The 23539-nt window shown below is 34.6% G+C and overlaps 3 protein-coding genes and 1 non-coding gene across 4 annotated transcripts in view; all 4 read right to left on the bottom strand.

Moving 5' to 3' along the window:
• KAI2 (alpha/beta-Hydrolases superfamily protein) lies at nucleotides 1–1523 on the bottom strand. Its single transcript, XM_048089213.2, has 2 exons — nucleotides 1036–1523; nucleotides 1–543 (listed from the first exon to the last, which is right to left on the bottom strand). Exons 1-2 carry the CDS (start codon nucleotides 1401–1403, stop codon nucleotides 99–101), a joined length of 813 nt encoding a protein of 270 aa, XP_047945170.1. The 5' UTR covers nucleotides 1404–1523; the 3' UTR covers nucleotides 1–98.
• A 13556-nt stretch (nucleotides 1524–15079) lies between these two features.
• LOC125194861 (uncharacterized) lies at nucleotides 15080–16315 on the bottom strand. The gene has a single exon (XM_048093077.2). The coding sequence runs from the start codon at nucleotides 16120–16122 to the stop codon at nucleotides 15187–15189; it is 936 nt and encodes a 311-aa protein (XP_047949034.2). The 5' UTR covers nucleotides 16123–16315; the 3' UTR covers nucleotides 15080–15186.
• Nucleotides 16316–19370: 3055 nt separating this feature from the next.
• On the bottom strand, nucleotides 19371–19451 carry TRNAL-AAG (transfer RNA leucine (anticodon AAG)). The gene has a single exon. It is a non-coding gene; the product is annotated as a tRNA-Leu (tRNA).
• A 3964-nt stretch (nucleotides 19452–23415) lies between these two features.
• LOC125192177 (uncharacterized) overlaps nucleotides 23416–23539 on the bottom strand; it is a 523-nt gene continuing 399 nt past the window's right edge. The window contains exon 1 of the mRNA XM_048089685.2: nucleotides 23416–23539. This exon is cut by the window's right edge and continues 399 nt beyond it. The gene's annotated coding sequence lies outside the window, so the exon portion shown is untranslated.

Raw genomic sequence — 23539 nt, 5'->3', positions numbered from 1 at the left:
TTCCATAAACGGAGAGCTAAGTTAAAAATAATAAAAACACAGTAGCAAATAAGAACATTAAGGATACAACAATAGTGATCATCCAAATATAACAAGAATCAAGCAGCAATGTTATAGCGAATGTGCCTAAGCAGCACGGGCACAACAACTTCGGGTGAGCTGAGCTGCGGAAGGTGGCCGTCGGTTGACATGACCTCGACGATGGAGTCCCCACCAAGGTTCTGGTGGAGGTACTCAGACACCACCACCGGCACAGCCAGGTCCTTGACGCTCTGGATGATGTGGCACGGCACGGTGACGTGGCGAAGGAGAGGCCTGACGTCGCTGTAGAATATGGTTTGGGCGACGCTCAGCGCAATGTCCGGTCTCATGTTGAAGAGAGTCCGGCTGAATTCCTGCACCGACACGGACTCCATGTCGCCGCCCACGCACAGCGGGGCGAACCCGTCGCACCATGCCTTGTAGTTCGATTTCATCGCCTCGAATAGCTCTATCAGCTCCGTCCGCTCAAATCCGCCGTAGTAGTCCGGCTCGTTCACATACCTGAATTATTTCAAATCTGTAATTCAGTATTTTTTTTTCTCAAATTAGTTCAGAATTATGAATTATTCCAACCAAATGACTAGTTTTTGTTTCTTCAAAACTCAGTGAAACCCAATCAAACACTTGAAATTTCAAATTAAAAAAAAATCCTAATTCGCGCTTCTAATAAAATTCGCATTTCACTTCTATACGAAAACACAAAATTAATGAAGCAACGTACTTAATTCGCTCTTCTAATTCAGAATTGTGAATTATTCCAACGAATTGACTAGTTTCTGTTTCTCCAAAACTCAGTGAAAGCCAATCAAACAGTTGGTTTCACATTAAAAAAAAAATCCTTGTTCGCGCTTCTAATCAAATTAGCATTTCATTCTCTACGAAAACACAAAATTAGATGAAGCAACGCACTTAATTCGCTCTTCTAATCAAATTAACATCTGAAATTCGGCAAAAATCAGTAAATCAGAGCGAGAGAGAAGCGAAGCGACCAACCTAGGAGAAGCAGAGATAGTCAAAATCTTCGAGAAGAGATCGGGGCGGGAGATGGAGGCGATGAGCCCAATCATGGCGGAGACGGAATGGCCGACGTATATACACGACTGCACCTGAAGCTCGTCCAAAATAGCGAGAACGTCGCAGGCGTAGCCGTCCAGCGACGTATACCTCTGGAAATCGAAGTAATCCGGATTGGTGGTGCCGGCGCCCATGTTATCGTACAAAATCACACGGTAATCGTCCACCAAGTGCGGCACAAGATGCTTCCACACCGATTGATCCGTGCCGAATCCGTGCGCGAGCACGATCGTCTGCTGCCCTGAGCCGATCACGCGAACATTGTGAGCCTCTTCCGCGATTCCCATTGTTTTCAATTTTTTTGATTTTTTCCTGTAGAGATTTTTGGTTGTGTGAATAAGTGGACTTTTGTAGGCTGTGTTTGGAATAGGAGATGAGAGGTGACAAATAATGCCACTTGATTTATTAATAGATAGTATTTTTTTTATATTTGATTTGAGATATGAGTTGTTATTATGAACTAAATATGTGACATTATTTGTGACAGATACTTGCCACCTACTTTGTGGACTAGTATGGTAATGTTTCATTCGATGTGAGTTATGCATACAGCTTGGTGTTTGCTTCCTCTCTTTTATTGATTTATACTACTACTAGTTTCTTGTTTTGGTTGTAAGTATAATTGAAAACTACAAAATATATTTGGATAGATGATTAAGTATTTTGAAATTATATGTTTGAATATTAGGCTGCATGCATGCATTGACTGGTTGTGTATTTTTTTTTATATATAATCGTTTAGTTTAGGATTTCTTTTAGTGGAGAAAGATGGACCACCAGATTTCGTGAGCCATTTTGCGAGCTCGGGTCAATGTGTTCGTAAATTTTTCAGCATGTGCTTGCTTTGCTAGCTGCTCGCAAAAGTTTGCGTCAAGGCTGATAGGGAGCACACTATTTGCTTGCAACATTGCATTTTGGCACATTTGGTTATTTTGCGATTATTTTGGTGCTGGAAAAAGATCCAGCTTCGCTAATAAGAGTTACTTCTCTAATTTGGGGGGAAAGTGAATTTTACAGTATATCTCTAAAAAAACAATGAAGCATATAGATTGGAGATTAATAATGTCATTGTTCACCAAAAGTTGCCGGCTATAAGAAAAGTTCCTTTTTAACTATTATAATTTGAGTATGAGATTAAAAAACATGATCTTTAATACTTTTGCAATACAAGAGTTATTTTTATATTCCAATAAAGGAAAAGGAATAAAAAGATGCCTTTGCAAGTAAAATCACTCACCCCTAATATCTTTCTGTATTCGATTCTATTATTGATTGATTGATGGTCTCCTTTATTTTAATCTAAAAGCAGTATTTGGTTTTGATTCTTAGTGATTTGGTTCCAAATTGTTGCTAAGACAATCAAAGCCTAAATTCATTAACAGTTCCTCATACAAATTTTTTTTATCGTATCCCTTAGTTAAAAACAACCATAGGTAAACCACCTTCTCTTCACTAAAATTTTCATGATTTTTTTTAAAAATTTTTGCTAATCATATCTTACTTTATTAAAATATGAAATTCTTCAAATTTTAAAATTTACAAAACATGAAATTCATTAAAATTTAAAAATTATGATACAATCAATATCTTAAAGTTACATATGATGTGCAAATAAATCTTGGAGTAAGTATCAAATTTTGAAAATTCAATTAATTTACATTCAATTTAAGTTTAATTAAGATTGGAAAAATTGATAAAAAAAACCTAAAATATGGAAAACTAAAAGTTACTTAAGTTTTGTGTAGAATTACAAGCATTATAGTGGAAAAACTACTTATATATATAGCTCCTTCAACGCAACGCAAAATTCACTTATGTTTTGTGTAGAATTAATTATGTCTCACAAAACCTAATCTTTTACTAATTCATGGACACAATTTTAAGTATAAGTTGATGTGAAATTTTTATATTAGTTTAATTCAAAAGGAGTAATTTTTATTGATAAAAAATTGATTTTGTTATTAAAGTTATAAAATCGGTCACAAATAATACTCATTCGTACGCCCAAATAGTGTTCTCACTTCAACCTGTAATTGATTGATGAGGGGGCGCATGGCGGGATAGCCTCCCCCCGCTTCAAAAAGTAACGTCTATTCCTCCAAGGAACTTGCAAGGCATTCCGCAAGTGTTTCGTCACGAAGAGAGGTGACCAAGACTCCGTAGGTTGCTATATAACGTGGGGGCGTGAAATTACTCGATTTAGGGCCTAAAGCACATGGTTTTAAATTACAAGTTTCTTAGCGTCTTCTTGCAACCATAATTTGATAGGATAGATAACTTATTTATATATCTTAAAATTATATGATAAAAATAATTTAAAATATATGTTTTTATCATGTTTTATTTATTTATATATCTTCTCTCCCGAACTGCCCACGATATACTACTATATCTTAAAATACTTTTTTCTAGTATTTTCAAAATCTACGTTCCAAACAATGCATAAGGAAATAAAAGCACAAAAGAAAGAGCAACAAAATTTGCGAACCACATGTTAAAGATATTATTACCTGCAACCTAACTCCAATAAATGCCATCAATAAATGTTACGTGACATTTCTTTATATAAGGAATGGTTAGTATATATTGGAGCCACACGTCCATTCTATAATTTTAGTGTGGAGTTGTGGGTGAAAATACCCCAAATGGATGATAATGTTTGATAGGAATAAGAATAAGATAAAGATAATGAATTGTAATGTAGTATAAATATAGATGGATTTGTCATTTGTGTATAATGATAGAGAAATGTAGCTAACTGAAACTTGAAGAATAAAAATCTGTAAGGCCTAATTGTGAAGAGATATGGTGAGATATTTTATCAAATGTAAGACAATAGGGATCTGATTCCCAGCCATGCATATCTGCAAATATCTATTCCACATGCTCTCAAGATTCATGTGCAAAATTTTGTCATAATAAATTTCAATGCATCTCCTTCCATTCATGTCGTTTTAGGGTGTTTCTGACACTATAATTTAAATTTTGATCTCACAATCACGATTGAGCCTTGATTGATATTAAGAATATTAGATATGTAGTTTGTATGTGTCTCTATTTTATTCAGGGAGAGTGTGTATATCGTTGTAAAGTTATAATGAACAAATAAGGGACAAAATGGGTCCAAATTAAAAATTTGACAAATGAGGGAAAATGTTATCAACACCAATATAACCATGAATTAGAGATAAGCAGTAGTAATATTTACTATAATACTATTGTAAACTTGAGTAAAAAAAGTCATCATGAAGTTAAAGTTCAAATTACTTAATTTTATAATTAAATTTTAATACCTAAATAATTATATTTTCACAATAATTATCTCGATTTATTACGTCAACCATGATAATGCAACATCCTCGGTGATACAGTTTTTAATAAAATTACATAGAGTGTAGTTAAGTCACGTCAATGCTTTGTGATAGTATCATGCTTAGTTCTTTTTGTAAGTAAGGAGATATGTATAGATAGATTATAAGGAATAAGTGCAATTCCTTTAAAGTTAAAAACTATTAACTTAGAGCAAATTTTGATGTTTCCAGTAACCTTTTAAGTGGTAGTATTAAAAATAAGTTTTAGATTGTAGCCAATTTCCTAGTGGCCCTTCATTAAATCCGACATATCTACGAGACATATTTTATCCTATTAGACATATTATTTAATACTCTCAATTTAAAGAATTAGTGTGTCGAAACAAGTTATTTCATATACTAATTCAGACTAAGCCACGTATAGTTCAAAGCTAATTACGAAGGATCAAAATGAGCTGGAAAAAAAATCTATTTGAGTCAGGGTTTGAAAAAATTACACACTTTTAAAATGTTATCTCTTATTTATAAAAGTAATACTCTCCCTCCGTCCTATTGAAGATGACTCACTTTCCTTTTTAGTTTGTCCCAACCAAGATGATCCATTACTAAAAATGAAAACCTCTTTATCTCTACTTTATCTCTCTCTCTTACTTTACTCTCTCCACTTAACACACAAAATAAAGTTGCATAAAATCCCGTGCCGCCCAAGAAAGGGGTCATCTTCCTTGAGATGGAGGGAGTATTATGGACATTTTAATGAACAGTGGAGCCAATTTCTGAGGACGACATAACACGCCAAAATTGAGCTAAATATCTAATATTTGAGGCCAAAACTAAATTTAATCTTATCCCTTTGAGAGCCAATCTAATATCTTGGTAAATGTTGGAATACGATTGATGAATGAAAGGTTGGGTAAATTTATGGGCCGTCACCTCTATAATTAGAGTTATAGTGGGCCCGACTTTTTTCCTTAGATGGGCTGAGATGAAGGTGCCCATGATTTAAAGAATCTACAATATTAAATACTACTACTAATATTTTTTTATTGAAATTCATATATAGGGACGCGATCATATCAATAAGTGAATTCCTGAAAAAAATTAAAACAAATTTCAGTCATTGGATCTTGTAATGTAACCGTTAGATTCATGTCACGTGTCATCTAGTAATGTAGATTACTAGTCAAATAATGTAACTTAGCTAATAATGTACTATTTTAGTACAATAATGTAGTATTTTAGTCTAATAATGTAGATCGGCTGATAATGTAGCATCTTGGGCTAATAATGTAGCTTATCACAATCATCCAATCTAAGGATCCAAAGGCTGAGATTTATTTTGATTTTTAACAGAATTTCACTTATTGCCCATAGTGCGCCCCTTCATATATATAATATATTTGATCATATTCATCAACTAGATTTCACTCTACGTTAAAGTATTTTATTTTATTTATTTTTTTACCTAACTTCGTATGTCATGCTTAATATCATCTTAGTAATACTTTATAAAATGAATACTGAATTTAAATAATGAGACATGAATTCGAGAAGATGGCGAAAGTAATTGGAAATAAGCATATTTGGACCTCTTAATTTACAATAAAATTAACTCGGCCAAATTGAATGAGTTGCATTTTCGAATCAAGTAGATAAACGAGAAATGCTTCTTTTCATTTGTAAGGTAGAACTGAATAATTTGTTCTAGAAAAAGAAAATTCATTACTAAAATAAGTAGGCATTCAGTGATTTGTTTTAATAGCGTGTAAAAAGTTATTGGGGTCGATTAGAAATTCAATGGGCGAGAATATTACATGGTAAATATTCATATTAGTCGTGCAATTCTAGTCTTATTATTTTCTAAGGACACAAATAACACAAATTTGTATAGTATTTTTAAACAAGCTTACCTACATTAGTATTAGAGTTTGATTTAATTCTCTTTCGTATAGAATCTTTGATTAAAATATTGATGTATTATGTGTATACAGTGGCAAAACCACATAAGCTCAAGAAGGGGCCCAATGTCCACTCAAATTTCTCCAAATTTGTCATTTTGTTTCTTCGGTTTCTCCAAATATCCTCATATTTGTCTTTATAAATACATTTTCTTGCGTAATTTTGTCACCCGTTATTTAAGAGGTTATGGATAAAGCTTCAGATTCATAGGAGGAATATAACCTTGTCTCCCAATTGGGAAAAAAATTCCCTAATCTATCAAATGACATAATGAGATGGCATGTACAACAAGTAGTTATTTGAAAAATGGAATTCTAAAAAAATCATATTCCAACTATGCATAAATTATACATGGAAATTAATGAATATAAATTCTAAACTCATTCATTATTTTAAACTAGTATTACACTCATGCTATGCACGGTGCATATTATTTATATCAAATTATAAAATATTTTTTAAATATTAAACAATATTATTTATATCAAATTATAAAATATTTTTTTGAATATTAAACAATACCCTTATATGGGTCTAAAATTATAAATGTATTTAATCATAAACATATACCGTACAATATTACTATATTTGATCAAAATAGTTACTTTTATTAAAATAAAGTTGCGATGTACAAAATTATGAATTTAGTAGTATAATTTATGTAAAAAAATTGCGAAGAGTAATTTTATTATATAACGATAGTATTGATAAATGAGTATATTATATAGAGGGTGCGTTAAAATGACAATACTCTTAAAATGACACTGTGACACCACGCTAGACTGCAATATTATATATGCTAGACTGCAATAGTATAAACGCTAGACAACAATTTACAACAATCTATAGATTGCAGTCTAGCGTATTGGATAATGCAGGCCGCGTCACCTTGCAGTCTAGAGTATTGAATATTGCAGTCTAGAATATTGAATATTGCAGTCTAGAGTATTGGATGTTGCAGTCCGCATAAATTTATCCTTGCGAATTTTTTATGATTGCCACATGGCAGCTGATTATTCGTCCACGTGTACAAATGATTGGCTAGGAATGGTGGTATGGTGTTATTTTAAGATGGATTGTCATTTTAACACATCTCTATTATATAGAACAAAAATATTATAGTAAATTTAAAAATTATTTCAATGTACATATTGTAATAAAAATTACCATATTCAAATTCAATGTACATACATTTTATTCATATTAAGATTAGAATTTAGTTTATTTAAACGAATAACCTAATACATGAATTCAACATTATAACTAATATAGTTAATGACTTAATGCTTTCTAAAATGATATTGAGTTTCAATCATAAGAGAAACGATCACAATTTATACTTTCTATCCTCCCTCCTTAAACCCTTAACTCTAAACCTTGAAATATTGTCATTTTTAACATCACAAAAAGATATTGATTTGTGTATGAATGGGGCAAATGAAAAAAATGAAACTTCATCATTGATATTCTAATTTCAAAATTCATGGACAGACCACAATTTGACCAAACTTAGTGATTGAAATGACTATTATTCCAATAAATAATAGAATATAAATTATTTAAATAATTATCATTTAAAAATATACTCCCTCCGTCCCATAAAAGTTGATACAAAACTTTTGGGCACGGAGATTAAGAATTTATATTAAATAAATAGGAGAGATGAAAAAAGTAGGAAAGATAAGAGAGAGTAAAGTAAATGATGGAATAAAGTAATAGTGATTAGATGTTTTGTCTTTTGCTAAAAAAGGAAATGACTCAACTTTGTTGGGACGGACTAAAAAGGAATACGACTCAACTTTTATGGGACGGAGGGAGTATATTATTTAAAATTATATAATATTTAAATAAATATGTTTAAAAATAAAATTATCGTCAACCGAGTATAGAAAGAGATGCCCGCCCTCTTGATGTTCGAATTATCAAAGCTTCCTTCTCCATGAGATAATCCAACATGTGATAACGTCTCCAGTTCTCGAATCTAACCGACTGGCAGCAGGCGCTGAGCTTTTATTCCATACTCCCCCAGTCTACACAGTTTCAAAGTTGAAATAATAAATAAATCTGATCGAATTGAATGAAAATGCAACGGGAAGGATAAAAAACCTAGCTGTAAAATTCATCATGTGTGGACTTGAAGCAATCAATTACTTCTAAATTAAAGTAGGCGATTAAAAGAGGGGAAACGAAATTGAAGGAAAAGTGAATAGTGAATAAGGAAGTGTTGTTACCTGAGGTGAATGAAGTCGAGTAATTGCATCATTTATAAAGAATACATGTAATCGAACTGATTTAATTACAGAAATTCGAACTGAACTCATCAAATGAATCGAACCAAAATATTTACAATAAAAACATAAAATCGAAAAATTGAATTTTCTCCAAATGAGATGCAGGTATTCAATGTAGTTTCTTTTTTTTTCGTCGACATTAAGGGTATCTCCACCGGCCCCCCTCCCACTCGCCCGTCGGGGACGGGCGACCTGACGGGCGCCATAGTGGGCGGGAAGGGTGCCCACGCCCGTTCCGAGTGCCCCTGCGATGGCCTCGCCCCTCGCGTCGACGTCCGACCGGACGTCCGCCACTGTGGCGAAGGTCGGACGTCCGGAATTTTTATTTTTATTTTTATTTTTTTATTTTTAAAAAAACTCTATAAATAGGGCCCCTCCAACATTATTTCATTCACACCACTTGTGTTGACAAGTTTATCTCTCTAACCTCTTTTTTCAATTATCTATAATGGCGAGTAGTCGTGCGGGTGGTAGTGGCGGAGGCGCTAGTGATAGTGATGGATATAGTGATGATGAATTGGATCTCGCTGTGCAAGAGGCGATTGATCGACGGATCTGGCAGAGGCAGCAACGACGGCAGCAGGCGGCGGCGGCCGAGGCCTCCGCCGATCCATCGCCGACGGCATGTACCCCGGGACCACATTGCTGCACATATTCGGTTGTATGAGGACTACTTTGCTCCGCAGCCGCATTTTGGGGATGCCTTATTCCGCCGACGTTTTAGGATGCATCGTCCTCTGTTTATGCATATCGTTGGTGTATTAGAGAGAAGGTACGAGTTTTTCAGGATCAAGGAGGATGCGGCTGGCAAACCCGGACACACGCCAATACAGAAGTGTACGGCCGCAATCAGGCAACTGGCGTACGGAGGCCCGACCGACATGTTCGACGAGTACCTCCACATTGGGGAGTCTTCAGCCGTCGAGTGTCTGTTGGAGTTTTGCGCGGGCTTTAGAGCGATATTCGGGGATCAGTATCTTCGGCGTCCGAGCCCCGAAGACTGCCAGCGGCTGATTAATATGCATGGGTCGGTGCACGGGTTCCCTGGGATGTTGGGCAGCATCGATTGTATGCATTGGGAGTGGAGGAACTGCCCCGCCGCCTGGAAGGGGATACACACTGCCGGCTTCAAAGCCAAGCATCCCACGATGATCTTTGAAGCTGTAGCTGACTACCGGCTATGGATATGGCATGCTTATTTTGGAGTGGCCGGGTCGAACAACGACATCAACGTCCTCCAGTCGTCGCCCCTGTTCAACGATCAGGGCAATGGCGTTGGTTCCGCCATCAGTTTCATCACCAACGGCAACCAGCACAATATGGGATACTATTTGGCGGATGGGATATACCCAAACTGGCCTGTCTTTGTGAAGACGATCAAGCATGCGATCGGGCCAAAGAAGTCCTACTTTGCGACCCGGCAGGAGGCAGCGCGCAAGGATGTTGAGCGCGCATTTGGTGCGCTCCAGAGTCGATGGGCGATGGTGGGGGGTCCGACACGGCAGTGGTATATTCCCAACATCGGCGACATCATGTACGCGTATCATTTTGCACAACATGATTGTCGAAAGTGAAAGGGACGAACTGACTCAGTGGACCAGCGAAGATGACACGGGTGCCAGTCCAAGCCACGGCGTGGCCACCGCGAATGTGAACATGGGGGTACCTCATGGAGAGGTTGAGCGGTTGCGCGCATTTGCCGACATGCGGCAAAGAAATGCCCATATTCGACTTCAGGAGGATATCATCGAAGAGGTTTGGACGCGGAGGGGTGGACACTGATGTGGTTGTTTTTTTTCTATCTACTATGTAATTTTTTTTTCCGAATGATGTATTTTTTTTTTAATGAAATATTCTTATTTCCCGTTCGTATTTGTGTCGAATTTTAATTCCGTGAATTTTAATTTAATTGTGGGAAGGGCTAGTGCAGTGGGAAGGGCTAGTGATGTGGCAGTGGAATGGGAAGGGCTAGTGCTGACGTGGCATGCAGTTTTTGTGGGAAGGTCTAGTGGAGGGGCGAGTGGGAGGGGCGCCACCGGAGACACCCTAATACTTATACAGTTACAATTTATTATTATGAAGTCTTGATTTCATTTTATTTTATTATAATATTCATAGAGGCAATTTTGCAAATATCTCCAAAACTCCACTTTTATATATTTATAGATATGGAAATTTCTCCAAAATATTTTGAACCTTCCTTGCATACATATTGAATCTAATGGGATCGTGCAATTATACATGCCTTTGCTATTTTATTTTTTTATTTATAAATTTCTTGAATGTTATATACTACTCCCTCCGTCCCGCTTAAGATGACACGTTTTCTTTTTTAGTTTGTCCCAACTAAGATGACACATTTCCTTTTTTTGGTAACTTTCTCTCTCCAATTAATACACTCAACCACTTTTTCTCACTCCTATTAAAATATCCATCTTTGTTTATCTCTCTACTTTAATATTTACACCCACCTTCTCTCTCTCCAATTAAACACTTTAACCAATAACTCCTAAAACCCCGTGCCGGCTAAGCAATGTGTCATCTTAGCCGGGACGGAGGGAGTACTATATAAAATATGCTACTAGTAAAATTTGAAATTATTAATAATATGTTAACAAATTTTAATTAAGTTACCCACACTTCATTGTTTGTAATGACAACACAAGGATGAATTTAAGTTGTGTATTGATATGAAACAATGCATAGAAGGAAGTTCTTATACGTATACACGTGTTATTATATTTATAAACCTATATTCTACATAAATAGTAAAGTTAAGCTATTAATTTAAATTTTGTTGATATATTATATTATTTTTAGTTTTCTTTTTAAAATTATTTTTTGATAGCATGTTTTTTCATTTTTTTTACTTTTTCTTAGTATGTAGTAAAAGTTAAAATTGTACGCATATATTACTACCATTAGATACAATATGCAATTGGGAGTATGCATATGAAGGTTCAAATTATTTTGAAGAAATTTCCATAATTTTAAGGTATAGTTGAATTTACATTTAAATCAGTTAATTTCTATGTATAGTTATGGATAGACTATAGTTAGAATATGGCTTTTTTAGAGTTCTTTAGAGTTCTATTTGTCAAATAATTATTTGTTGGACATACTAACTCATTATGTCATTTGGTATGTCTAGATTAGGGAATTTTTTCTCCAGATTTCTAACTTGACTTTTTGCTATCTTTTTAGACTCTATTTTGCACATTTATCACAAAACATGTCAAAAAATCAAAATAGATAAAACATACAAATAATGGACATATATTATAATTTTAACACTCAAAACGGACCAAATAATGGTCTTAAAACAGTGCAAAATCCGAGTGTATTACAAATCTAGCTTTGATTTTTATGAATTTTGTGAAATTAAAAATTTCAATAACATTTTTAATGTATTAAAATCAAACTAAATATATAAATCGAAACAAATTAATACTAAATGTGCGTCAGCCGTCAAACAAGAATGATGCTCACATAAGGTATGTAGCATATCATTTATTTGTATTTAGACTAATAGTATTTTGAATGAAATAATGAAAAGAAAGTAATTATTCTATATATATAGTTAGATGTTCCCGAATATTATTGGGATTAGTTATAATAAATCACTATATTTGACCAACACTACAATCAAGAGAACATCTTTAAACAAAGAGAAATCATAGATAAAAGTGTGGAAAAAGGGAAATAAATATAATAATATATAGTTTTAAAGCAAAAAAAATAAATAAAAAAATATTTTGAAAGCCAAAAAAGTATCTTAATTGCAATAAATTCTTATATTAGAACTTTTTGACAATATTAATTTTACGAAGTATCATAAATATACAAATCAAATTAATCAAAACAAATGTTTATAGTTCACAGCAATTTTTTCTGTCATGTCATTTAAATTTTAAATCGTTTGGAGGTGTCGAAGTTTCACAAATCTAAAGGTATAGTCATCATTAAAACATTTTAATAATAAATCTAACTACAGTTATAGATTAATAGATTAAAGTAAAGTGTATCACTAGCAATTTATGGAGTATATCCTAAAATCAAATGTGTGGACACAAGTATAAGTTATGAGAGGATGAAATATCATGCAGGCAAGCGTGCATTTTCACCAATCATGAGAGATACTATTGAGTTTTATACAGGTTAATAATAAAGAAATAAATCATGCACTAATTAATGTAAATGTATGTATCCACTATGATGGTCATCGTTCTATGATGATCGACGCCACACAAGTTATCATATGATTGGAGTCATTTTATTGAAAGCATGTGATGATTCACATATTTATACTGATTAAAATGCAAACGGTATACATCGTACTAATTTTAAACTTTTCAATACGGTGTTAATACAGTATCAACACAATTTCAATGCATTATAAAAATTCAAGATTTTGATATTAACACAGCATTAACCGTTGACACTGTATTGATATTTTTATTATTATTATTTTATCATCTATTGATATTTTTTCTAACAGTCCATATCATAATTTGAAATTTATACAATATTTAGAATTTATATTTAATTACATCTTTACCTATACATAATACATTAATAAATTGCTTTATATATTCACAATCCATCACAAAAATATATTATTATTATTATTATTATTATTATTATTATTATTATTATTATTATTATTATTATTATTATTATTTCTCGAGTGTTATCTACTCAAAGGATGGGCTTCTCCAACTTTTCATTTAAAAAATAAATGCAAATTCATAAAGATTAAAATAATTGAAATCCAACTCAGAATGCCCGTACTAATCATATCCAAACTCTACTTACAAAAATATAACATAATAATTTAGTCTTATATTGTGATTAAATTTAAATATAAAAGATGACCCACAGTATATTATAAAGAGGCCCCTGTTTAACAAACAACTCCCATTTTAATTCCCAATCTTCAGGATTTGCCGAATGAGATAGATTCACGTGTATATGTCTATAAACTTAATATTCCCAACTTTTTTTAGCATAACAATTAAGGTAAAAAGTTTCGAGTTCAAAGAAAATGATTAGTATTACTTCCTCCGTTTTAGCTAATGCACTTTATTTGTCCTAAATAGGATGACTGATTTATATTTTTGGTAACTTTATTTCTTTAATTAATATACGTAACTATTTTTTCTCACTTCAATTAAGATGTTCAACTCTCTTTCTCTCTCCATTTAGTACTTACATCCACATAATCTCCATCTAATTAAACACATTAACCAGCAACTCCTAAAATCTTATAATGAATATGAAATGTGTCATCTTAGAATAAATCTTGTGCTGAATAAAAAATGTATCATCTTAGGCGGGATGGATGAAGTACTATTTTTTAAATAATAATGAGACTTGTATGTGGAAAATTTAAATACTCTCTCTGTCCCATTACAAGTGGGGCGTTTCTCTTCGGCCGTTGTTTTGCAAAGATGATAATAAATAGTTAAAGTGGAGAGAAAGAGTAAGAGAAAGAATTATACAGAAGAGAATCGTATCTACATTATTCTTTTACTTAATTTACTTTTTTCCACTCCGTCCCGATTAAAAGTCACAGTTTGACCAGACACGAGTTTAAAAAATGTAAAGAAAAGTTGATTTTAAAAGTTAGTAGAATGTGAAACTCATTTTTTATATTGGTTTTATAATAAAATGTAAGTGAATAATCGAAATGGAAAAGTGTCTGTTAATCGGGGACGGAGGGAGTATCATTTTCATAAAACATGGGCCAAAAAAAATTCCTCGCTTATGGTCAGAAGACGAGGGAGTTGAAGATTCCTCCATCAACAATCAACATAAACATGACAGAATGTGACCTGCAAAACAGCAGTACAAAACCTCAGATGCTGACGACATTTGCAGTAACTGAACTCGTAGGACATCTACACTCCATTTTCAGCGTGTCATTTTCCTCTCTTTTTTTATCACTTGCTCACATCCTTTTATTTTGAACCGACACTAATAAATACACTCAATGCATACAAATAGTATATCAAATATCACATGGAATGATGAAAATTGTAGGTGAAAAACCACAACTATTTATATTTGTGTGGTACAAGTTAGAATTCGATTTATTTGTACCATTAATTATCCTTCTCATGCCCTGCATTATGTCGTACATGAAATGCCACTTTCACACTCACGAGAATAATAAATGTTCACACTATAATCATGAAAGCTTGCCACCCACCCCTATTTATCATTGCATTATGCTTGTACAATCATTCCTCAACTCTCCAATTCTATATCCTAATTAACTTTCGCATCATACGTAACGCTCATGCTCCTATTAACCCAATCATGCTCCACAAATATTAAATCAGTAAATTAGTTAAAGTAAGCTACAGGTAAAGACAAATTATTTCGACAACAACAGCCACATAACCAAAAAATTAAAAATAAAATTTTAAAGTTAAGTTACATCAAACAAAAAAAAAGCAGCACGCGCGACATTTTTTTCCCCTTTTCTCCAAAAATAAAATAAAATTCTACGATTGAATTTGATCAGCGGCGCCTTCCACGGTGAGCTGTTTCAGCCATTCAAACGTCCGATGATGCGAGATATGCTTCTTCGCCACCTGCTTCTTCGCCAATTTCGGATCATCGCGATGCAGCGCCGCCGCGATTTCGCCGTCATCGTTCGCGCTCCGCTTGATGATCACCACTCTCGGCGCGATTGTCTCCACCGCATCGGAGGCGCATCTGCAACCGCCGCTGAGGATCCGCGGCCGCAGCTTCTTTTTTCTCCCGTCTCCGGCGCTGGAGTTGCTGCTGGTGCTGCGCCGGCTGCCGGAATTTCCGGATCGCGCTTTCAGATCGCGGAACGCGATCTCCGGCGGCGGCGTGACTAGACCTAGCCGCAGCACATTCCAGATCGACGAATTCTTAACGGAATTTCTGTGATTCACGGCGGCGTAGCGGCTGCTAGGGAAATTCAGGCGCGGCGAGGGGCTAGGGTGAGAGTGGAATTGAATCCGCGGCGGCAATTTAGGCTTATTGTATTTGGCGGTGGCGGAAGAGGAGGTGGAGGAAGAGGATGTGCCGCTGCTGATGCTGCTGCTTCTACTGGAATAGTAGTGATCCATAGAATCCGATCGGGAAATCGAGCAGCTCCGGCGGCGAGCGTCGTAATTTTGCAACAGCGCCTTCTCCGAGCTGACGGAGTGGCGCAGCGGCAGGATTTGGCCCTTGAAAAAGACCTCATCGGCCGCGCACATTTCCGATTCCATTGAGAGAGCGCAGAAATCAAATTCCTGATCCTCTCCGCCTTTTTCGCAGTGAAAATTGCTGGTATTGTTTTCAATTCCTTTTCTCCATTGATGAATGAGCGGGAGATCACTCAACGAGAGCGTTTCATCTTCATCGTCGGAGTCGTGTTGCAATTGAGCTTCGTTTTGAGAAACTGGCCACCTTTTCTCATCCATAATTCAATGAGATTTTTTTTTTGTAACAAATTTGGTTCAAAGAGAGTATATATATAGGGAGATTAAAGAAATTTGAATGGTGCTTTTCTTGTATGAGAGAGAAGAGAGTTATTGGATTCCAAGAGCCGGCCCCTTACCTTTTTATATAAGCGTGACATTCTTTACTCATTCCGCTATAAAAAATCATTGAAAAAATTTAAATATAACAATTTTAGTAGCTTGTGCAGAAAGTGGGACGGCTCTCTCTCTCTCTCTCAATCAAAAAACAACAGCTTTTCTTTTTGTGTGTTTGTGGGGCAAATTTACTTGTTAAGATTGCTCATTGTCAAACCGAATGTTGAAGAGACACTCATTGCGTATTTGAACACAGATAGTGATAGTACTACTGTTGGTCGAGTTTATTCATTATTTTATTTGTTTCTAGAGACAGTAAAATGCCATATTTTAAGCAACTGTACAGTCCTGTGAATGACACAAATATTTTTGCTTCTATGATAGGGAACGAATATGGAATGGCCACGCAATTAATAAAGAGCAACCAATATTTGCATTAACTTTATAAAAAAGCTGTGCATCAATATCTCTCCCCTACAATACAAGTGATGCTCAGAGTACCATTTTCAAATGAATAATCCTGAATAAAGTATACTGTATTTCACTTTTTCTGTACACTTGAAATGAAATAAAAGTATTTTTAGCCTGAGAAAAATTTAAATGTGTTATTCGATTTTTTCACACCGTGTTGGTCAGTAAGCTAAAATTTGATATTTTTCCCATAAAATTGAAATTAATTGCAAAAATTATGAATTTTATCATATTTTCCCCCAACTCATAAGAAATTCACTATAAGAGATTAGTCATGAAATTAACTATACAACATTTCATATTTAAAATATTTGCTACACACCCTTAATATTATTTGCAAAATAGTATATTAGATTAAAGACTATGATAAATCGAATGCGAAATCTTAATATATAAAATATTTGATTACACACATTTGACATAATAAGAAAATTAAATGTGACATGAATAACGTTTAAAATAGTACTGTATGAACTTTTTGTGTGAGAAATGACGAGGAATTCATTCTTAATTAAGACTATTAGTCCCTCCAATCACAGACTGGGGCCTATTTTGATAATATTTTATGAACTTAAATTTGATTTGGAAAAATTTGAACTTATCCTTTGTAGTGAATTTTCCATGATTTGGAGAAAAACTGATTTCGTGAGAAATTTGCCATAAAGTCTAAATTCATGATTTATGGAATCAACTTTCAAATTTGTGGAATATATCAAATTTTATTCAAAGTTTATGATTATAGGGACTAATACCCTAATTTAAAACTATATATCATAATCAATTTTTGTTACAGACTTTGCTTAACACATTAAATTAAGGTCCAATATAAATATGTATACATTGGCTTTTTATTAAAATTGGCAAATTGCACATGATTAATTGGAATCGATTTGATTATGAGGGCAACTTTAGCTAAAATATGACTTCTGGAAGTAAAATCATATTAAATCAAAGTTGAACATTTGTCACACATTCCAAAAATAAAAATTAGTGTTGAAAACCAAAAGTAGATAAAAATTACCCCTTTCTTCGCAATTATTGTTTTGTCCGTTGCAACTTGCATGAGTATCAAACTACTACTAATTATATTTATATTTTACTTGTATTTCGATTATTGGATTTGTATTTTCAATTGATATTTCATTTCATGATTTTATAAATTTGTGGTTTACTGTAAAATGTTCAAAGGCCAAAGATGTATACTAGCTACCCTTACATCTTTCTGGCCATTATTTTAGTGTGTACTAATTTTCAAATTTCATTTTGAAATGAGGAAAATTTTCACCAACTTTATTAATTAAGACCTCGATTTCGATATGCGAGTCGTGTTATTAAAAATAAGATTCAAATAATCATAACCCTAATCGCTCGTTTGATAAGAAAGATGAGATATAACAAGATATGTTAAATAAGATAAGAAATGTGGGCTTCGTGTCAAGATAAGCTCGGATGAAGGTTTTTTCGTTGTTGTTTGGTAGATAATAAATTATCTAGATTTTGTATTAATAAATCATAATAAATGAGGTAGAAATGCTATCCGACCAAATTTGTGAGATACATATCTTTGTATTTTAAGGAAAAATTTGCAGGCTCGGATGAGGCATTGAGAAAACCACGGGCTGACATAATAGGCTAACTATGATATCAAACACTTAGAAATAGTCACATAAGTATCTATATCCAGGCATTACTAACTTATCAAACGGACCCTAAACGGACCCTAAGAGGTAATGATAAGCCTTGTGGATATCGCAATTTAAACATCATATACCCACTAATTATATTATATACAATTGATTGAAGGGGTAAATATTATGTCATGCCCCCAATTAAATAGTTGTTAATTTTTCTGTCTTTCGGCTACAACTTGATTTGTCATATGTTGGATTTTTTGGATCAAATTTTCCACAATCATTGAATATAATAATAGTATAATACGAGTGATGGAAGTACGGCGGCTACATACATAAACTCTTTATTGTAATTTTCTACTTTGATTTAAGGAAATTTATAGTGGACAACTTGATCCTACAATAGTCAATGAGAAGTTACATAAATAACTCTTTAATGTAATTTTCTTTTTTAATTTAAGGAAAATTTTTAGTAGACAACTTGATCTTACATTAGTCAATAAGAAGTTTGAGCCAAATGTACATATAATTTTAATTAAAATGAAATATAAGACTATTGGGGCCAGCCTCATCACCCACTCAATGGATTGACATGATTAAACCATCACTAAGATTTCAATTAATTCATGCTACGTCGTTATTTGTATGTGATGGCTTAGTTGCATAACATAATAATTGGCTTGCTTTCATTTTTTACTATAAATGTGTTGTCTATATAGATAAAAACAGCACAAATGGCGCAGTCAAACTCCATGAAAAAGAGAATCCATATAGCTGCTGCCGTTGTACCAATTTTAGATTGCACGTAGTAATTATCGAGTCCTTTTCATTTTAATTAATAAATAAACTTGGCCTACCGAATTAGAGTTTGATTTTCTTTAAAATGGAAAAAACACTGGGATTCTATTTGTAACAATTTTTTTTAAGAAAATACTGTTTGTACAAAAATTAGAATATATGAAAAAAAAAATAATTGCAGTTTTTTTTAAACAATGTAAATAATAATAATAATTACTAAAAAAAAGAAAATTATGTTGAGAGTGGGATTTGAACCCACGCCCTTTCGGACCAGAACCTTAATCTGGCGCCTTAGACCAACTCGGCCATCTCAACTTTGATATGGAATTTGATTATTATACCAATATAACTTATTATCAATATAACTAGTAATTGGTGTGAATGAAACGACTATTTACTGATAATTTAAAGAAAGATATGCAATAATTATCACTATTTAGTGGAGAAGAGGTTAGTTACAAAGAAACTCCATATTTTTTTTATTTGCCCAATGAAATTGATATTGGGCAACTTAGAGCATCCGCAATGGTGCTTAAGCCAGCCATTCTCTCTCCTGCCATGTCAGCAACACTAAAAAAACCATCTGCCACATCAGATTTAGGCCAGCCATAGGCCAGCCGCAATAAAAATAATTCAAAATATACTACATTTATGGAATTAAAATTACGATTAAAATACGGAATTAAATTTACGACACATATACGGGAAACTTCATTAATTGCATTTAAAAAAGTTACATAGATAAAAAAAAATTACATGCATAATAAAGAAAAAAAACTATCGCCGTGCAATCCTCCGTGCCCACAACTCTTCAATTATATCCTTTTGGAGTTGAATATAAGCATCCACTTGGCGCACGTTGGCAAATTTCTGAAGGCGGCCGGCTTTATCGAGAGGTACCCCACGTCGTACACTAGGGGTGGCCGTTCCGTGGCTTGGACCGGCTTCATCGTCACTGACCCAACTAGTCAGTTGTACGCCTTCGTCTTCGACGATCATGTTGTGAAGGATAATGCAGGCGTACATTATCTGGGAAACGCATCCGACATCCCACAAACGCGTTGGACCCTTAATTGCCGCCCATCGAGACTGGAGCACACCAAATGCGCGCTCCACGTCCTTGCGCGCCGACTCCTGTCGTTGCGCAAAGTAGGCCTTCTTTTCATCACTTGTTTGTCGGATCGTCTTCACAAAGACCGGCCACCGAGGGTATATCCCATCCGCCAAGTAGTAGCCCATATCATGCCGGTTGCCGTTGGCCACAAATGAGACGGCTGGACCGACGCCCTGGCACTTCTCGTTGAAGAGGGGAGACGAGTTCAGGACGTTGAGGTCGCTGTTCGACCCGGCTACCCCAAAATACGCATGCCAGATCCACAGCCGGTAATTAGCTACGGCCTCGAGGATTATCGTGGGGTTCTTTGACTTGTAGCCGGTCGTGTAGGCCCCCTTCCAGGCAGTCGAACAGTTCTTCCACTCCCAATGCATACAATCTATGCTGCCTAACATCCCGGGGAACCCATGCTTCTCCCCTTGCATCTGCATCAAATTCTGACAATCTTCGGGAGTAGGGCTTCGAAGGTACTGCTCACCGAAAATGCTGATCACGCCCCCACAGAAATCCTTCAGACATCTCAGGGCTGACGACTCCCCGATGTGGAGGTACTCATCCCACATGTCTGCCGCGCCTCCGTAGGCCAACTGCCTGATTGCCGCCGCGCACTTTTGAATAGGGGTGTGGCCGGGTCTGCCAGCCGCATCGTGCCTGAAGCGGAAACACAGATATCGACGCTCTAATGCGCCAACGATGTGCATAAACAACTCCCTGCGCATTCTAAAACGCCGCCGGAACATGTTGGCGGGAAACCGCGGGTTCTCTGAAAAGTAGTCATCGTAGAGCCGCTGATGTGCAGCTACGTGATCCCGATCAATCACTGTTCGGTGGTGGACAACTCGTGGAGGGCGAGGTATCGCCTGCTGTTCCACCATACGCATGTACCGCTCCATCCCGCGGTTCATGTAGGCATCCATAGCCTCGTTCATCCTCCGTTCGTACTCCTCCGGATCCCCACCACTACCACCACTACCACCACCGCTACCACCCGCGTTACTCATCGCTCGATGATGCTCTTGTACAGAAAGTTAGAGAGAGAGAAAACTCGTTAAAACAAGTGGTGCAAATGAAAATGAAACGAAAATCTAGGTTTAAAAAAAAAAAAAAAAAAAATCAAAAATCGGCGCTGGCTGATCGCTGGCTGATCGGGCCGCCACAATGGCGGCTAGCCGATCGGCCAGCGCTTCGGCCAGCGACGAGCGATCGGCCAGCCCACGCCGAAGCGCTAGCCGATTTCGCTCTGGCCGATTGCAATGGTTCGGCTAGCCGATCGGCTAGCGCGACGAATCGGCTAGTCGACCATTGCGGATGCTCTTAAGTCCAAATTGATGAATAAATATAACGACCAAAGCCCAATTAATTACATGTCATCTTCGTGGGCCTAATAGTCAACTCCGCGTTCATTTCTGAATTAAAATGTTTGTAAATTCTTTGTTATAGGCCGTTGCCTTTTTATTTGCCACGCATTGTAGTTTCACCAAAGCCCAATAAATGTTATAGTCGCCACCCATTATACTTTCATATCATGTTCCACTTATACTGCCAAATCGTGCGAGTTGGGTAGTTATTGAGTCAACCTGTTATTGACCTAACCAGTAGCGGATGCAAAAATAAATTTTGGCAAGAGCTTCACTAAAATTTTTCGTAGATAATATACATACCTCCGTCCGTCATTAGGAGTGTCATTTCTTGGCAGCACGAATTTTAAGAAATATTAAGAAAAGTGGATGGAAAAGAGTTAGTGAAATATGTGTCTCACTTGTATAGTTGTATATATTAGTTTAGGAAATGTTAGTGGAACGAGTTAATAGAAAGTGAGACCATATTACCATTTATAGTAAAAGTGAATCGAGACTTCTATTTATGGACATACTAAAATGAAAAAACGGGACTCCTATTCGTGGACCGGAGGAGTATTATTATATACATATAATAAAATCACAATAATAACTATTATAAAAATGCATAAATATCTAATAGATAAAATTAATTCAACATAAGTTTAATCAAAAGAATAATATATTTCATATTCTAAAGTGGTGGCAATTAAATTCTTGAAAGTGACAATAGGAAATCAATTTAAAAAGTGTTATGATATTTTTTATAATTTGTAGAGCCTAAAACGTTCCACTTAAATAGGATAACTGACTTTTCCTTTTAATATTAATTTAATCATTTAAGTTTAATTGTTGGTGGCCGTAAATCAATTCATCTTTCTTCTTCCCAACTCTATTCACCGCTATTGTTGTAGGTAGTTTTTATCTGTAATTTTATTTTCAAGCCCCTCCTTCCATTAAACCTCTAATAATTTAGACATCAAAGGTATTACCTTGGGAAGGGCTGAAGACACACTTTAAAAATTTTGCAATAGAATTTATATATATAAAAAAAGTTTGGGAGGGGCTTAAGCCCCTCATCACTTCAACGTGTGTCCGCCACTAGACCTAATCCAATAAGGTCAAAAACCCAATCCAACCTGAAATAATCGGGTCCTAACCTAACGGATTCATGTTGGATTCATGCGGGTTATCGTGTATCCAATAAAAAGTCAGCCATATATGTTAATGATAGTAAATTCCTATATACAATATAGTTTGACACGACACCATAACGAATAAAAATATGATATTACACGATATAATAAGATATTACAAAATTCAAACAATTATTTTCTTAAATCAAAATAATAAAATTAAAGTATAGTAATATTAAATCTAAATAATAAAATTAAATGATTAAAATAATTACCTTTTTTATAAAATTAAAGTATAATATTTTTTTAATTTATAAAAAAATAATTACTAAAATTAATAAATTTAAAGTATAATATTTTTTAATAATCTTTTTTAATTAATAAAAGTAACTTAAATTAAATTATAATTTTATTTAATTAATAAAAATAATTAAAATAATTCTTAACAAATAACCCAAACCCAACCTAACCCAACCTGTTATCTTCGGGTTCTTATTGGGTCGACCCTATAAGGATCCAAATCCTGAACGTGCGTGTTCGTGTTGGATCAAATATTGCTTAACCCTACTTATATGTATAATTAAGGCCAATAAATAGTGTTTCTATTTTATAAAATTTTGATTTAGTAAAGGATTAAATTATCATTGTTAAAGGTGAAACCAAAAAAAAAAAAAACCGAGGAAGAAAGGAACAAAGTAAAGAAGCGTAGTTTAATAACATAGGTTCAAGGTGAAACAAAGAGACAAAAACAAACAAACATGTATACAATTTAAGAAAATTGAATGATGCATATTTAAACACATATGCCATATGTTA

Source organism: Salvia hispanica, chromosome 4, assembly GCF_029641045.1.
Source record: "Salvia hispanica isolate PSC_SH4W2 chromosome 4, Shi_PSC_v1, whole genome shotgun sequence".
Taxonomy (NCBI): Eukaryota; Viridiplantae; Streptophyta; class Magnoliopsida; order Lamiales; family Lamiaceae; genus Salvia; species Salvia hispanica.
This window is presented reverse-complemented; position numbering and strand designations above follow the sequence as displayed.

Bases quoted from the DNA above. Each gene is read 5' to 3' on its own strand.
- LOC125194861 (XM_048093077.2), bottom strand. From the start codon at position 16,122: ATGGATGAGAAAAGGTGGCCAGTTTCTCAAAACGAAGCTCAATTGCAA.
- KAI2 (XM_048089213.2), bottom strand. From the start codon at position 1,403: ATGGGAATCGCGGAAGAGGCTCACAATGTTCGCGTGATCGGCTCAGGG. The intron at 544-1,035 runs GTTGGTCGCTTC...GAAATAATTCAG, and splicing joins ACTATCTCTGCTTCTCCTAG to GTATGTGAACGAGCCGGACT.